The 16,815-nt window shown below is 35.0% G+C and overlaps 3 protein-coding genes across 4 annotated transcripts; 2 read left to right on the top strand and 1 right to left on the bottom strand.

Moving 5' to 3' along the window:
• The first annotated feature begins 45 nt into the window (after positions 1 to 45).
• Positions 46 to 3,414, top strand: LOC146898116 (4-hydroxy-tetrahydrodipicolinate synthase, chloroplastic-like). The gene is made up of 3 exons (XM_085735160.1): positions 46 to 796; positions 2,076 to 2,159; positions 2,371 to 3,414. The coding sequence occupies exons 1-3, from the start codon at positions 723 to 725 to the stop codon at positions 3,293 to 3,295; spliced, it is 1,083 nt and encodes a 360-aa protein (XP_085591286.1). The 5' UTR covers positions 46 to 722; the 3' UTR covers positions 3,296 to 3,414.
• Positions 3,415 to 10,161: 6,747 nt separating this feature from the next.
• LOC146898115 (4-hydroxy-tetrahydrodipicolinate synthase, chloroplastic-like) lies at positions 10,162 to 12,650 on the top strand. 2 transcript variants are annotated; one of them, XM_085735156.1, is made up of 3 exons: positions 10,192 to 10,395; positions 11,162 to 11,246; positions 11,465 to 12,650. In XM_085735156.1, exons 1-3 carry the CDS (start codon positions 10,332 to 10,334, stop codon positions 12,387 to 12,389), a joined length of 1,074 nt encoding a protein of 357 aa, XP_085591282.1. In that variant the 5' UTR covers positions 10,192 to 10,331; the 3' UTR covers positions 12,390 to 12,650. The 2 variants fall into 2 exon arrangements, with proteins under 2 accessions (XP_085591280.1, XP_085591282.1); XM_085735154.1 differs by lacking the exon at positions 11,162 to 11,246 and having other exon boundaries at positions 10,162 to 10,396.
• Positions 12,651 to 13,750: 1,100 nt separating this feature from the next.
• Positions 13,751 to 16,188, bottom strand: LOC146898114 (Cyclophilin-like peptidyl-prolyl cis-trans isomerase family protein). Its single transcript, XM_085735157.1, has 5 exons — positions 16,038 to 16,188; positions 15,875 to 15,949; positions 15,562 to 15,723; positions 14,727 to 14,885; positions 13,751 to 14,005 (listed from the first exon to the last, which is right to left on the bottom strand). The coding sequence occupies exons 1-5, from the start codon at positions 16,038 to 16,040 to the stop codon at positions 13,922 to 13,924; spliced, it is 483 nt and encodes a 160-aa protein (XP_085591283.1). The 5' UTR covers positions 16,041 to 16,188; the 3' UTR covers positions 13,751 to 13,921.
• Between the last annotated feature and the right edge of the window lie 627 nt (positions 16,189 to 16,815).

The raw sequence follows: 16,815 nt of genomic DNA, 5'->3' as shown, positions 1-16,815 counted from the left end.
TGCAAAATGAATTAGGGACATACATTTTGATCACATCAATTTTAGTCTCATACGAAGTTCTAAGAATATCTTGGCAATAATAAACTCATCATTATTGTTTTAGTTCAATTAAAAAAAAAAAAACAGACAGGATTATCATTAATTTTTTAATTAACTAATAATTTTGCAAATTTCCATAAACTTAATAATTACTAAACTCAACAATTCCTCTTTGATCTTGTCAAAAAAAAAAAAAACAATTCCTCTTTGATAGTTGATGTCTATTTTTTTTTTTTTTTGGGTAGTTGGAGATCTATGTTCCTATCTTTGAAAGCAAAATTAATAAAATACAATATTGCAACTAAAGTTCTAAAACAAGATTAAAAAATTTAACTACCAAAGTTTATAACACCTCCTTTCACCAAACGTAGCCGTCACTGCTTTTACCTCTATTTTAGTCGCGTCAACAGCTATAAAAATATACTTTTATAGGAGGTTGTCACAAAAGTTATCATTGTCATTAAATTTTATAGTATCGGAATAAGTGTTACCTTTTTAACTCATTCAGGTGGTATTTGGTGAGTGATCATTCTTTCTTTGTAATCTGTCTCTTTTGTTACTCTTCCTTTGACCTTACCTTCTCAAATTCATTTTAACCAAACTCTTTCAGGAGCTTCAATTGTCGGTTTCTTGTCATTGATTGATTAAGTAACTATAATTCTTAACTGTTTTGAGTGATAAACATGCTGAAAAGTTATTGCAGAAGCAGCTCCATCTTGAGAGGACCCAATTCACCGTTTTTCCCTTTCAACAGCAGGTTAACATTTTTCATAATCTCTTTGTTTATTGGGTTAATTATGTTTCTAGTCCCTATAAAATAGCGACCTTGTAAGTTTAGTCCCTACTTAATTTTAATAGCATTTTTAGTCCCTAATTTTGTTTTTCTGCACTGAGTATTAGTCCCTACTCAATTCAAATTTGTTTAATTTATGCTTAAACTCTTAAATTTTTGAACAATTTTTTGCAGACATGTTTAGAACATTACTAAAAGTTCGTCCGCAAAAAATTATCGCAAAATTTGATTTCTACATCCAGATTTTATTACTTTTTATCTTTAACTTTTGTCGTTTTAAAAAATTCATATTTAATTCATTTCATGTCAGAAAATTCTAAATTTTAGTAAACGAACCTTTCATAGTGTTCTAATCTTGTCTCAAAAAAATCGTTCAAAAATTTAAGAGTTTAAGGATAATTAATCAATCTTTGTTTTAGCAGGGACTAAAATTATAAGTAAATTTTTTTTATAGGGACTAAAAATGCTATTAAAATTAAGTAGGGACTAAACTTACAAGATCGCTATTTTATAGGGACTAGAAACATAATTAACCCTTGTTTATTTAGTCTGCAATTTACTTTGTTTGGTTCATTTTCTTTTGTTCCATTCTTATCTTAAATGATGTTTTGTTCTCATGATTTTCATTTGTGTGTTGTTTTCTTTTTAACCTTGTTGATCTTTTTATATTTTACTGTTACTTGTTTTATATGACTTATAAAAATGCTAACATGAGTCATGAGGGCAGTTAGTGAATCAATATAGAAATTTACCTTTTTAAACTTGTGCCCGAATATTGAACGGATTTGAATTTGTTGCAGTCACATATTTATGCAGACAACATATCAATGGTTGTTAGAAGGAGATCAAAACAATGAAGAAAGTAAATAGATTTTGATTTATTCAAGACTCTAGAATATCAAGCCTGAAATTTAGATCGTCTGATCTTGATCCAACGACCATCAATGTGATGACCGCGTAAATGCGGTTGATTTGTGATTTTACTCTCCTCTGACCTTCCATTTCCCCAACTAGACACTAAGTTATAACATTGTTTACATTCTAGCCATATGATATGTGAAAATAATGGATCATAAATAGGTTTATTAAGTTTAGAAGACTGAATATTTTGATAAACTGATAGTCACTTCAGAAGTCTAAGACAGGTTATTGATGCTAACTGAATTAGAAAGATACCAAATCTTGTAGTTGCAGCTGTTAATCCAAAATTTGCTTAGTTTAATGATAATATTTCTTTATCCAGGAACACACACTGTAAGGTTCAACAAACAGCTGCGAGACTTGATGTTCGCCTCCAGTTGAGCAGCTCAATGGCGGTAAAAGACAGGTTTGATTTGAACGATATACATTTTACTCGGAATTCATTCTCCTATGAAATTCTACAGATCCATTTACAGGACTGGTTTTTGTTAACAAATCTGAACTTGTAAACCAAACTTATGCAATAACGTTTTCGAGCATCATAACATTTCATGAAGAAAAAAAAAATTAAGCTTTTGTGGTAATGGGAATAAGTTTTATGTGTACTGTATTTACAGGAAATCGATTGAGGATGTACGAAGTCTGCGATTCATCACCGCCGTTAAGACTCCATACTTACCTAGTGGAAAATTAGATCTTGAAGCATATGATAACTTGGTGAACATACAGATTGCAAATGGTGTTGAAGGTATTCTTGTTGCTGGCTCAACTGGTGAAGGCCAATTAATGACATGGGATGAACAAATAATGGTCATTGCTCACACAGTTAATTGTTTCGGCGACAAAGTTAAAGTTATTGGTAATGCAGGAAGCAACTGCACAAAAGAAGCGATTAACGCAACCGAGCAAGGTTTTGCAGTTGGAATGGATGCTGCACTTCATATAAACCCTTACTATGGAAAAACCTCACATGCAGGTTTGGTTGCTCATTACAATAGTTTGCTTCCTATAGGCCCTATCATCATATACAATGTACCTTCAAGGAGTGGTCAAGATATTCCTCCTAGTGTAATTGAAATATTGGCTCAAAATCCAAATTTTGTTGGTGTGAAAGAGTGTGTGGGAACTGAGAGGGTGAAAATGTACACAGATAAAGGAATTGTTGTGTGGAGCGTTGATAGGTTAAGCCATGAAGCTAGATGGGATTGCGGGGCTGTTGGAGTTCAATCTGTTGCAAGCAATTTGGTTCCTGGCTTAATAAGGGAACTCATGTTTGGGGGTAAGAATCCTACATTGAATTCAAAGCTTATGACTTTGTTTGATTGGCTTTTTATAGAGCCAAGTCCAATTGCTTTGAACACTGCTCTTGCTCAACTTGGGGTTATCAAGCCTGTTTTCAGGCTTCCATATGTACCTCTTACTTTGGAACAAAGGGTAGGGTTTGTGAATTTGGTGAAGGAAATGGGTAGACAACATTTTGTTGGAGAAAAGGATGTTCAAGTTCTTGAGGACGACGATTTTATCGTGGTCGGTAGATATTAGTTTAGATCGTCAGGTTCATGTTTATTTTAAGCTACTTTGTGTATTCAATTTTATACCGTGAAAGTTGTCAGAAACGCCAGATACGCTTTCAATCTAAAATGTCGGTGTTACTTCGCTTTTATATCCTTCCTTAGGGTTTCCAAAGTTAAAAAAACCAGATCATGTGCGTAGTACCACTCAGTTCTGTAATAGATCTGCTTATCAGTGTGTGACAATACTGTTTTTACATATTGCTAAAAGTAAATTACATCCATGGAGGAAGAACTTTGCTTATGAAGATGAAAGGTAACATCCATGGAGAGTTTTTTTTAATCCTTGGTGCAACTTATACCGATTCTATTTCTGCTACGCCAAACATGATAGTTTTCCTCTATAAGTACATATCACAAACATGACAATATTTTTCACTCGCATTTGTTGTGGTTGAGACACAAACAGATGAGAGTGGTTTTTGACCCTTTGATAGAGTTGAATAAGTGGTTTTTGATGTTGAAATTTTTAACTTCCTCTTTTTCTTATCCAACTTGGTTATCACACACAACTACAAGGGGAAAATATGTAATTACAGACATGTAACATAAATCTCAAATTTTATTAAATAAGTGTATTCAGTTGAAAATATTACAAAGTATATTAAACTGTTCGAATCGATATTCGCTGTCGCTGAAACATTTTGAATAGTTGTTTTCATTCACTAAACGATGTGATTTTCTCCATAATTAGAGACACTCTTTACCGGCAAAAATATATTCTTTTCTCAGATGTTTAGTGAGTGTGCAAGTGCATGTTACGCATGAATTCTAAGATGAAGCAGTTAAGTAACAAAATGCACAAATATGACATTGATGGAAATGTATGAAATAAGGTTAAATCGAATGTAATCATAATAGGCAAACATAACCTACACATATGAGGATAGCCTTGAGCTTCAACCATTGTTTTAAAACCGGTTAGGATATCGAACCAACGAGACCTCTAGGTCATGGTTCGACTGCTTAAAAATGTTTGAAGCAAGAGGAAACCGTGATTGAACCGCCAAAATAACCGAAGCATAGTAAAGGTCGTTTGAAGGTTGAACAGTCCGGTTTTTAAAACATTGGCTTTCAACCTTGTGAAAGTTTAACAGGTAAATATACTCAAGAAAATTCTTGGTAAATGTTACACAAATAGTATTAGTGTTTTAATATTTTAAACATTTGTTTTATCAAGGACCATAATGTTCTGGATAGAGTAAAATTAAATAATTAAGCAATTTTACTAAGGACCAAAATGTTCTGGATAAGTTGATGTCATATTGATGATGTCAACTTTTGTAGTTTAACCAGAATATTCTTCTTTGTATAAACTGACTTTGTTCTTTTTCCTTTTCTTTTTAAGGCTTGAGATTCTTCAACCATTCAATGATGATTCTTCTTTTAACACAGGGCCTTGTTGTGACACATTTGATTCCTTCCATTTATGTCATATTGGCATAGGTTCTTTATAGAGTAAATAGGCAATTACCCCATGAAATTGTAAGTTTCGTCAATTACCCCCTGAAATTAACAAAACTTCAATTACCCCCCCTTAATTGCACAATGTTAATCAATTTATCCTCTCCTTCAAATTCTTCTGTTAGTCAACATAACATTTTGCAAATACCCCATGAAGTTTTGCACTTGTGTGCAAAATGCCCCCGAACTTGAAAAATTTATATTTTTTTTCTTCTTATTCTTGACTCAAGATATTAACGTGTGTAAAGGGCTACTTGGTGATTCAGATGGTGTTTGTGTTTTAAATGTATGGGATGAGTATAAGAAACTTGATTATCAAAAGATTTATGATAATATGAAAAAACCATCATTTGTTTTTAATGGTAGAAATAAATGTCGTTGATTGTAATTGGTTTATTCAATTGGTAAGCCACTTGATTCATGGCATAAAGATATGCCTGCTATGCCTTAAAACATTACTTCATTTTTTGAAGTAAAAAATTGTGGCTTAAAGATTGATTCAGTTTTATTAATATGTTTTTTCTTACAATTCTACTTCATGTTAGAGTTTCCTTGCAAAGCAATTCAATACACTTTCGTTGTTATGTTTAAAAGACTATCTTTTTTTGTATTTAATTGACATGTTACTTTTCAATTTCATGATAAATACTACTTTCTGTTGCAAGGAACTAGACTTTCATACATAGATACACAATGCAGAATATGAGAACTAAAGCATGAAACAACAATGTAGAAGCTGTGAGGCTTGAGTAATAAACATACATATATTACATTCATGTCCATTTCTGCACCCATGTATGATTTGCAATTGTTAATGACAGAAGTAACATGAAAGAAACTAACCTATTGTAAATTGTGATTGTTAACGTCAATCTTATGTTGTTAATACCTCATCATACCAAGGAATATCTTTGCATATCTTCAATTTCATATCATTGATTCAATTGTTTGCCTTTAATATCTTTTGAGTCAAGGATAAGGAAAAAAAATATATAAATTTTCAAGTTCGGGGGGAATTTTGCACGTAAGTGCAAAACTTCAGGGGGGTATTTGCAAAATGTCATGTTGACTAACAGAAGAATTTGACGGAGGGGGTAAATTGATTAACATTGTGCAATTTCAGGGGGGGGGGGGGGGGGGTAATTGAAATTTTGTTAATGTAAGGGGGGTAATTGACGAAACTTACAATTTCAGAGGGTAATTGCCTATTTACTCGTTCTTTATATCTACTTTTGGTGAGTCATATGGAATATTTTGGTGTTTGATCTTTAATGATGCAAATGTTGAATGTAGCAAAAAGTTCATGCATGTCTTTTTGCTCTTTTGCTTTGATGAGGATCTTTTCTTCATTTGCAATACCAGAACGTTCTTCTCTTTAACAAGAACTTTCTCTTGAAACATTCCTCACAAAACACATTAGAGATAACAAGATAAAACAAATATAAGATATTTGTAATCTTTAAAACGTCAAATAAGGATTTGTCTTCAACAAAAACGGCTAAACTTTCTTTAAGGCTTTTCGGAGGAAGTGATTTTTTGTTGTTTTTAGAATCTTTCTTCGTGGTTTCGTGTTGAGGAGAAAGTTTCTCAGAGGTGTTTTGTGGTGGTTCAGTTTCAAATATTGGTTGGTTGATGGGAAGTTTCTTTTGTAGTGGTTTGTGGTGGTTCGGTTTCAACATTGGTTGGTTGTGGGGTAGTTTCATTTGGAGTGGATTGTGGTGAAGTTTGTTGAGAAGAATGTTCTCCAAGAACAGGTTCTTCATAAGAGTCAATAATCTCATGGACAATTTTATCTCAGCTTTTGATTTTTCTCATTCCTACTTCATACAAGATTCTATGAGATCTCCTAATTTTGATGGATTGAGTTGATTTTGCGTGTTTACGTTTAGATTTAGATCTGTGATGTGGATGTTTTGGGTTATGTTTGGAGCAGTGGTTTGGAAGAATGGTGGTAGGATAAAGTTTAAAGGGATACTTTTTATGGAGGGATGTATTCGATCATTGTGGTTGGGGTTCGGTTTGTGAGATTTGTGAAGTAGATGAGGTTTTTTATTTTTATTTTCAGAGGTTGATGGTGGTGGTTGGTCAGTTATAGGTTCAGAATGTGGTGAAGAGTGAGGGATTATTTGTGGTGGAGTTTCGAAGGTGGTTTGGTTGTTTGAGAATTCCAGTGATTGTGGTGGTGGTTGAGTCGGAGAAGATGGTGGTGAAGTAAGAGATAGAGAACGTGGAGGAGAAGGCAAGGGTGAAGGGGTTCTGAATGGGGCATGTTTGCCCTTTATTCTAGCCATGTTTGAAGGTGGTGAAGGTTGTTTTGATTTTTCTGGAAATGAAGGTAAATGTTTTATAGAGAAGACGAGAGATTGTTTTAGTTTCAAGAGGGTTTGATGAAGAAGAGGAGAGAAATTTGGTTTAGAGGGGGGGGGGGGGGGGGGGGGGACAAGAAGTAGTTTGGTGGGCCAGTAATGATGTTTTTTTGTCAAAAAGTGTGATGGGAGGAGCTAAAGCCTTTTTTTTTTTTTTTTTCTGGAAAATCTTAATGAGTTTATTTGTCTTCTCAAGATGGAAGTTCAGAGATATTGAGTGTGAGCCCCAAGTTTAATTTCATACACATGAATGTGATAAGAACGTTCTTAGAACATTATGAGAGTGGTCTTTTCAATTTTAAAAAGGATTTTGAATGGTATTTAATTTTTCTTTGATAAAATTAAAACAATCTTCTACAAGAGGTTTTGTAAAAAATATTAGCTAATTTATTTTTAGTGTCAACAAAAATTAATTCAATTTCCTTTTTATTCACATGATCTCTAATAAAATGGTGTTTAATTTCAATATGCTTCGATCTTGAATATTAAATGAGATTTTTTGATAAATTTATTGCACTTGTATTATCTCTTGCCGCCCTCAAGCCCAATTCCTCCTTGAACTTGCACGCACCACAAAGATTGTTGTCGAAGATAAAACATTTCAAGTTATCGTGCGCCATAAACTTCCACCCCTTTGCGGATGAATCTTTCCACGTATTCTCTAAGGATTTCCTTTTTCCCTTAGATTATGGCGTTTAACGCTGCCATCGTTTTTGGTTGTTTCCTTCTTGTAGTCAAATGGGAAGTAAATTCATCACAAAGTTCTCTCCAAGAGTCAATGTAGTTGTCTTCAAGTCCTTTGAACCAGGTCACCGTCGCCCCCTTCAAGGTCAAAACGAAGAGCTTACACTTCACTGCTCCTTTTTTCTGGTGGTGGTCGAAGACGATATCAATGTGTTCTTAGTGTTCTTTAGGATCAGTTGTTCCATCGTAGCTTTCAAGCTTTAGAGGTCTCTTGAAGGCGCGTGGAATTGGAAAATCGAGGATCCATCTAGTAAAAGGTCCTCTCCTGCGGTGGTTGCGACGTTGCTCTGGGGGAATATTCCCCTCGCCTTCTGCCGCCATGAGAATGAGGTGGAGAGTCCCCCTGCTTCTTCGACGACGAAGGGAACAATGACTGCTTCCTTCGTCAGGATCCTCCAAAGGCTTGTTCTTCCTTCCTAGCTTCGTTGGGACGGAGACTACGTCGTTGACCACCACCGGAGTGACATTTTGCTGGTTGCATTGCGCCACTTTAAGATGTGTAGCGATCTCTATTGGGATCTTCTCATATTTCTCTTCCACAAGCCTCAACTTGTCGTTATGCTGCTGGATGAGTCTTGCAAGGTTCGTCAAGAGTGCGTTCGCATCTAGAGTTGGTGGCGGAAGATTCTTCTTCGTCGTTTGATCGTGATTTCCCTTTGGAGCGGATAGCGGTGGTTTTGTCGGAGGAGGCACCGTTATTGTTCGTGATCATTGGAGAGGCTTCAGTGTCGTTCTCGTCGTGTCCCAACGGTGTGAGAATTGGAATCGAATGATCTTACAAAGTATGGATCGCCGTTCGAACTCCCGCGGCGGTGGAAATCCTGCTTTTGATGTTTCTCTTTTGAGTTCCGACCTTAATTTCTTGTACAGAGAAGTGTATGTTGACTCTTACCGTGGAGGAACGTGTAATTGAAAACGGTTACGGCAGAAGAACGCGTAACTGAAAACAGTTATGGTGGTGATGTTTGAATCGCAAGGAATCAATAAATGATCCCTTCCTTCTAGCGCCAATTGATCAGTCTTGTGCAGATTGAGGAAATGGAACCGTTGTTCACCGTGATCTGGTGTGGCGGATGTTGAGTCTTCATGATGGAGGAGAAAAGTGTTTGCAGGCACGTTAACACTTTAACGCTCAAGTCAGTATCTGAAAGAGGTGGTTATGTGGAAGAGTGATGACGTCGAGTCACTCTTATATAAGCGCTGAGAACACTTTACGCTCTAGTGTGGAGCCATCTTAAGTGGCCGTTGGTGATGACGTGCAGTATATATATAATTTTTTTTTTGTCAAATAACCTATTAATTAAAATTCACTTTGTCCCCGCGAGCATAGCTCAGTTGGTACGGACATGCATTATTATATGCAGGCGCCGGGGTTCGAACCCCGAACACCCCATTTATTCACCTTGGAAAAAAAAGGTGAATTTTAACCACTAGACTACTTGACCAAAAGAAAATAATTCATTTTTTAAAAGGGTAAAATATGCTTTTCGTCCTGCAATTATAGGCCATTTGAATTTTCGTCCCTGAGCTTACTAATCCTCCCATTTCGTCCCTGTAAAAGTTAATCACTTGAAATTTCCTCCCTCTCCCCTTTTAATCACTGCCACGTCAGCAATTTACCAAAATGGCATGGGGAATTGACGAAAATACCCCTGACTTATTTTTTTTTGGTTTTTTTTCCTTCAAAATTTTTTTTCCCAGTTTTTTCCCGAATTTTTTTTTTTACGATTTTTTTCTCCGAAAAAATTCAGTTTTTTCAGTTTTAATTTTAACATTTTTTTCCGAAATTTTTTATGATTTTTAATTATTTTTTCAGATTTTTTTAATTTAAAAAAAAAATTCAAAATTTTGAAATTTTTTTTAAGGAAAAAAAAATAAGCCAGGGGTATTTTCGTCAATTCCCCATGCCATTTTGGTAAATTGCTGACGTGGCAGTGATTAAAAGGGGAGAGGTACGAAATTTCAAGTGATTAACTTTTACAGGGACGAAATGGGAGGATTAGTAAGCACAGGGACGAAAATTCAAATGGCCTATAATTGCAGGTACGAAAAGCATATTTTACCCTTTTTAAAATGAAAGAGTGGAGTGTTTAAAGTTTGAATCCCAACTCTAACATATAACAATGCATTATTCATGTAGTTATGCTTTTACTGGACCGAATAGTGTATCTAAAGCAATAAAAACACATTTAACCCATTTTTTTAGGCGGCTAAACTAAAGTGTCAACACTTTTATTCTTACTCATTCGTTCAGGTCGTATTTGGTGAGTGGTCATTCTTTCTTTGTACCCTGTGTCTCTTGTTACTATTATATTACTTTGACCTTTCCTTCTCCTCAAATTCATTTGAATCAAACTCTTTTTAAAGAGCTTCAATTGTTGGTTTCTTGTCATTGATTGATTAAGTAACTACAATTCTTAACCATTTTCACTGATGAACATGTTGAAAACTGATTCTAGTAGAGGACCCAATTCACCGGTTTTACCTTTCACCAGCAGGTTAACATTTTTCATAATCTCTTTGTTTATTTAGTCTGCAGTTTATGTTGTTTGGTTGATTTTCTTTTCTTTCATTCTTATCATAAATGATGTTTTGTTCTCATGATTTTCATTTTTTTTTTAACCTTGTAGATCTTTAATATTTTACTATTGTTTGTTTTAGATGACTTATCTTGAAAAATGTTAGCACGTGTCATAAGGGTAGTTACTGAACTAAATATAGGAAAAAGTTTAGCATCTTGGAAAAAATTTATTTTACTATTGTTTATTTAGTCTGCAGTTTATGTTGTTTGTTTTAGATGACTTATTTTACTATTTTTACATTCTTTATATGACCTGATATAAGACGAATTTGAATTTGCTGCAGTCACATATTTACGTAGACAATCATCAATGGTTGTTAGATCGAGATCAAAACAATGCAGAAAACAAGTAGATTTTGATTTTTAATTGCTCTTGAATATAGAGCGTGAAATCTAGACCGTCTGATCTTAATCCAACGACGATCAACATGTTGACTGCTTAAATGCGTGAGATTTGTGACTTTTTTACTCTCCTCACTCAACATGTTTACATTCTAGCCCTATCTTGTGTAAAAATCATGAATCATAAATAGGTTTGTTAAGTTTAGAATAACTGGGGGTCACTTTAGAAGTCTAATACAAGTCATTGGTGCTAACTGAATAAAAAAGATACCAAATCTTGTAGTTTTAGCAATCAATCAATATTTTGCTTAGTTTAATGATGTCAATATCTCTTTATCCTGGAACACATGCTGTAAGGTTCAACAAACAGCTGTGAGACTTGATGTTCGCCTCCAGTTGAGCAGCTCAACGGCGGTAAATGATAGGTTTGATTTGAACGATATATGTTTTACTCAATATGAATGAATTCATTCTCCTATTAAATTCGATAGATCCATTTACAGGACCGGTTTTTGTTAACAAATCAAAACATGTAAACCAAACTTATACAATAATGTTTTTGAACATCATAACATTTCATGTTAATTAATTTTTTAAGCTTTTGTGGTAATGGGAATAAGTTTTATGTGTACTGTATTTACAGGAAATCGGTTGAGGATGTAAGAAGTCTGCGATTCATCACCGCCGTTAAGACTCCATACTTACCTAGTGGAAAAATAGATCTTGAAGCATATGATAACTTGGTGAACATACAGATTGCAAATGGTGTTGAAGGTATTCTTGTTGCTGGCTCAACTGGTGAAGGCCAATTAATGACATGGGATGAACAAATAATGCTCATTGCTCACACAGTTAATTGTTTCAGCGACAAAGTTAAAGTTATTGGTAATGCAGGAAGCAACTGCACAAAAGAAGCGATAAACGCAACCGAGCGAGGTTTCGCTGTTGGAATGGATGCTGCACTTCATATAAACCCTTACTATGGAAAAACCTCACATGCAGGTTTGGTTGCTCATTATAATAGTTTGCTTCCTATAGGGCCTATCATCATATACAATGTACCTTCAAGGAGTGGTCAAGATATTCCTCCTAGTGTAATTGAAATATTGGCTCAAAATCCAAATTTTGTTGGTGTGAAAGAGTGTGTGGGAACTGAGAGGGTGAAAATGTACACAGATAAAGGAATTGTTGTGTGGGGAATTGATAACTTAAGCCATGAAGCTAGATGGGATTGTGGGGCTATTGGAGTTCAATCTGTTGCAAGCAATTTGGTTCCAGGCTTAATGAGGGAACTCATGTTTGGGGGTAAGAATCCTACATTGAATTCGAAGCTTATGACTTTGTTTGATTGGCTTTTTATAGAGCCAAGTCCAATTGCTTTGAATACTGCTCTTGCTCAACTTGGGGTTATCAAGCCTGTTTTCAGGCTTCCATATGTACCCCTTACTTTGGAACAAAGGGTAGGGTTTGTGAATTTGGTGACGGAAATGGGCAGGCAACATTTTATTGGAGAAAAAGATGTTCAAGTTCTTGAGGATGATGATTTTATCATAGTCGGTCAATATTAGTTTAGATTGTCTTTCATGTCTTATTTTATGTTACTCTGTGTGTTGGTTTTATGCTTTGAAAGCCGACACGGATACTTGAGATGTTTTCAATTTGCTTTTATATCCTTCATAAGGGAGATACTACATGTGTTTTTGTTTTCAATATTTAGTGTCAATGTTATGATAGCTTTTATATCCTTCATAAGGGTTTCAAAAGTTAAAAAACCAGATCATGTAATAGTGTCACTCAATTCTGTTATAGATCTGCATATGCATTGTGTGAAAATATTGTTAAAATATATTGGCAAAAGTCAATTTTAGAAACAAACACTACTACAACTGTAGAAGGAAGAACTTTGCTTATAAAGATGAAAGGTGTGACATATCCAAGGGGAGCTTTTTCAATCCTTAGTACAACTTTCTATAATACTCTATTCCTATTACTCCAAACATGATCATTTTCCACGACACATACATATCTCAATATTTTTCCTTTGCATTTGTTGTGTTTGAGACTCAAAAAAGAGAGCCTAGGATGGTTATGAACTCTTGATAGAGTTGAATAAGTGGTTTTTGATGTTGAATTCTTTTACTCTCCTTTTCTTACCCAACTTGAGAGTCACAAACATATACATGGGGAAAATATGTAATTTCAGACTCATGTGACTTGCAATGAGATGTCCCTTGTAAGAATTTTAGTCAATCAAAGTGTGACGGTAAAACTAATACAAGTTACAAGAACTCGGCTATAGAAACAACGTAACCGGAAAAGAAAAGAAAAAAAAAACAAAGTTTAGTGTCAAGGTTTTTGAGATTGTCGCAGTTACAAAACTAATGCAATTATTGTCACATCAACTATTTTTCCCTTCAAATTTCTACAAAATTAAATACGGCAATGGCAATAACCGCAATTAAAACCATGACTTGCGGTCATGGCTCATGCAGTTCTAGGACATGTATCACATCCTAGTATCAGAAAATTGTACAGATAAGAAAACTCTAGTATCAAAAAATTGTACAGATAAGAAAAATGGAGGTTTGGACCCTCGAAGGATATCATGTTGCTCATATTTTACGCAGAGATGTTGATATTGCAGTATGTTTGAAAGGAGACTTCCCATACCTTTCACAGCATGTATGGTTGGAAATAACTATTTTGCAACATTTCTATTGTCACTTGGTTTAAACCACCTTCGGAGTTTGTGATAATTTCAAGTCACTATTATGACATTGGGTACTTGGCACGTTCATAATGCCAGATAGTTATCCCAAAGGTGACAAACCATCCATTAAAAAGGTGAACCGCAACACAAGAACAAAGACAAAAGGAGTATCCAATGCTGGCAAAATGCAGTAACTTGTGCGATCACACAATCTTGTCACAAATATGTTTGATGTACATTTCACTATCTTAGCAAAATAAATCTTTAAATCAATAGAAGCTATGATCAAGTACTCAATCCAGCATGTAAGAATTCTCCTTGACCTCTACTAAGATCTATTGTTTTGGGAAATAGAAACTTTAAGTTTACATGAATAAATGAGAGACCAGTCTAGCCAGCAAGTGGATTAGAATGCATTGTTACACGATTGAGCCTTATCTCTGCAAGTGGTCGATCCCCTGCCCCTGTTGGAGTCTGCACAACAAAAAAGTATATTACTTATTCTTTACTCAGATGTTTAGTATTTGAGTGCATGGTGTGTGTGAAATCTAGATGAGGCATTTAAGTGTATATCAGTAACAAAAAAAATGCACAAGTATGATTTCTAAGAAAAATGTAGACCTTCATTCTGTTGTCAAATCAAGTCAAGTCCTAGGCTATTGTTTGGATTGATGAAATAGAATGTAATCATAATAGGATATATTATTTGGATAGTTGGAAATAAGACGAAAACTAATGAATTGTGATTCATGATGGAATTCATTCCATCCAATACTGAACAAGTGAACAGCCCAGTTTTTCTCCATTGATACTTTTTTGTGGAAAAGAAATAATTCACTCAATGTACTGGATGTATTATAAAAATATTCATTCAATGGAATGATAATTCCCTTCTATTCCTAATGATTGCATTCAACTATTCATTAAAGAAATATCCAAACATAGCCTACAATTCGGAGGTTCACCTTGAGCTTCAACCAATGTTTTAAAAATTGAATCGGACATGGAACAGGCAAGACCTTTGAGTCATGTTTTAACTGCTTTAAAACAGTAAAACCAAGACAAAATTGTGATCAAACCACGAAAATAACCAAACTGAAGTAAAGGCCAGTTCAAGGTTTCTGTTCAATTTTTAAAACATTGGCTACGACCCAAATTTTTTGATAAACAAATTATCAGCAATAGATTAATATACCTTTTCCATGAGATCAAGAACTTCAAATCCATGAATTACTCTTCCAAACACGGTGTATAGTCCATTCAAATGTGGTTGTTTTGCATAACTTATGAAGAACTGACTTCCATTAGTATTTGGACCACTGTTAGCCATTGACAATATTCCCCTTGCATTATGCTGGAACACACAAAAACAAAGCCAATTAGCTACCACGAAAATCTGATGAAGAAACATGTATAAAGGTGCTCCATAAAGCACAAGAAATGTCCAAGTATGCTTATAAAGGTCCCCAGTCCACAACATAGACCAAAAATAATCACAATAGGATATTTAAATATAACAACTGTAAGATAATTATATTTCATTTACCATAAGATTGACCATTAACCTATGAAGCACGGATACGGACACGGACACCGGACACGACACGGACACTGACATGCCGACACCGCTAATAATATGAGAAAATTACATAATTCAGTGTAATTACAAGTGTCGGTGTCCGACACCGGGACACGCCTAACCTGAGGAGTGTCCGTGCGTCATAGCCTTTAACCCAATAATTAAGCGTTGGAACTTGGTATAACAGATTGCCTTAGGTAGCATTTGACAGATAAAGAGAACAGTAAACAGTTATGTCCTGTTTTCCTCATTTTCATCAATTTCAGTAGAACTGCATATACTTTGTCAATTCTATGTCCTATTTCGTTTGTTTTATAAAATGCATCAAACACAAAAATCTAAACAATATGTTTTTCTCTGCTCTAACATGCTTAACAAATACTACACACACAGGCACAGCATAACCCTAAAAACATGGCTTCATGGTAATTAGCGCGTCGGATGTACTGACCTTCAAAGATTCTCTTATCTCGTCGTTGAATTTCTTTCCCCAAATACTAGTCCCCCCTTTGCCGGTACCAGTTGGATCTCCACCTTGAATCATAAAGCCTTTAATATTGCGGTGAAATATAGTCCCATCAAAGTAACCACTTGCACAAAGCGCTAAAAAATTCTGTATTGAACAATCATGAAAACTTAACTGTTAGTTACGACACTTCAATCTAGAACGAGCAACCAATTGAAACAACAGAATAGGGCAAGAATTACATGATTTTACCGGAACCCGAACCCGTTAAGATAACAATTGGTTATGAAGTACGTACCTCGGAGGTTTTGGGAACTTCATCGCAGAAGATTTCGCATTTGATATCACCTAGGTTTGTGTGCAGAGTAACCGACTGATGAACAACGATAGAAGAGAAGAGTGAGTTAGCTAGAACAAGAGATTGATTAAAGAGAAGAGACATGAAGAGTGTGGCCACTTACCATTGAACTTGATGATTCTAAGAAAACCGCAAAATCCCAACGATGAATCAAACGAGAGTGTTTCTGAATATATTCTTCTGGAGAAAGAGGGTTATGCTTCGCGTTGCCACTACACGCACTGCCACTATTTATTCAGCTCGGGATTTTAATTCTTAACTAAAATCTTAAACAGATACTGCTCCCACCCAAAAAAAACACAAGTTACACCCAGGAATATGACCAATATACCCTTTTAACTAAAATAAAAATTTTAATTTAATCTAAAACCCTTTCATCGCAGGTCTCACTTAATCATTCAAACACCAGAAACTTAATTCACGTATTCATCATCTCTAAGCACTCGCATAGTTTTTGAAAGTCATAGCTATTTTCATGTATTCGTCTCTCAAACCATGATAAAGCCAGAAAGATAGACGTGAAGAGAGACCTGCGATGAAACCGCCGAGCGAGCTTCACGGACGACGTGAAGAGAGATGTTACTATTCAGTTTGAACGAGTTTCTGTTGCTCCGAGTTTCTGTGTGTTGCGAGTAATTTACCCAAATGCTGGATTTGAGTCATTTTGTATTGGGCCTATGTAAATGGGTCTTTGAGCATTGACAATTGATGTTCTGACATTCAATGTGTCTTAGAAACACAAGTAAATGACCAATAAACCCAGCGGCAGTTAACTGCTGCTGGTTTTTCTAGTTATAAGCCAGCGGTAGTTAACTACCGCTGGGGGTATTTTAGTATTTTACTTGTGTTTTTAGGAAGTATTGAAAGTCAGAAAAGCAATT

Source organism: Medicago sativa, chromosome 8, assembly GCF_051527215.1.
Source record: "Medicago sativa cultivar Bolivia chromosome 8, Bolivia_mono, whole genome shotgun sequence".
In the NCBI taxonomy this organism is placed as follows: domain Eukaryota; kingdom Viridiplantae; phylum Streptophyta; class Magnoliopsida; order Fabales; family Fabaceae; genus Medicago; species Medicago sativa.
This window is presented reverse-complemented; position numbering and strand designations above follow the sequence as displayed.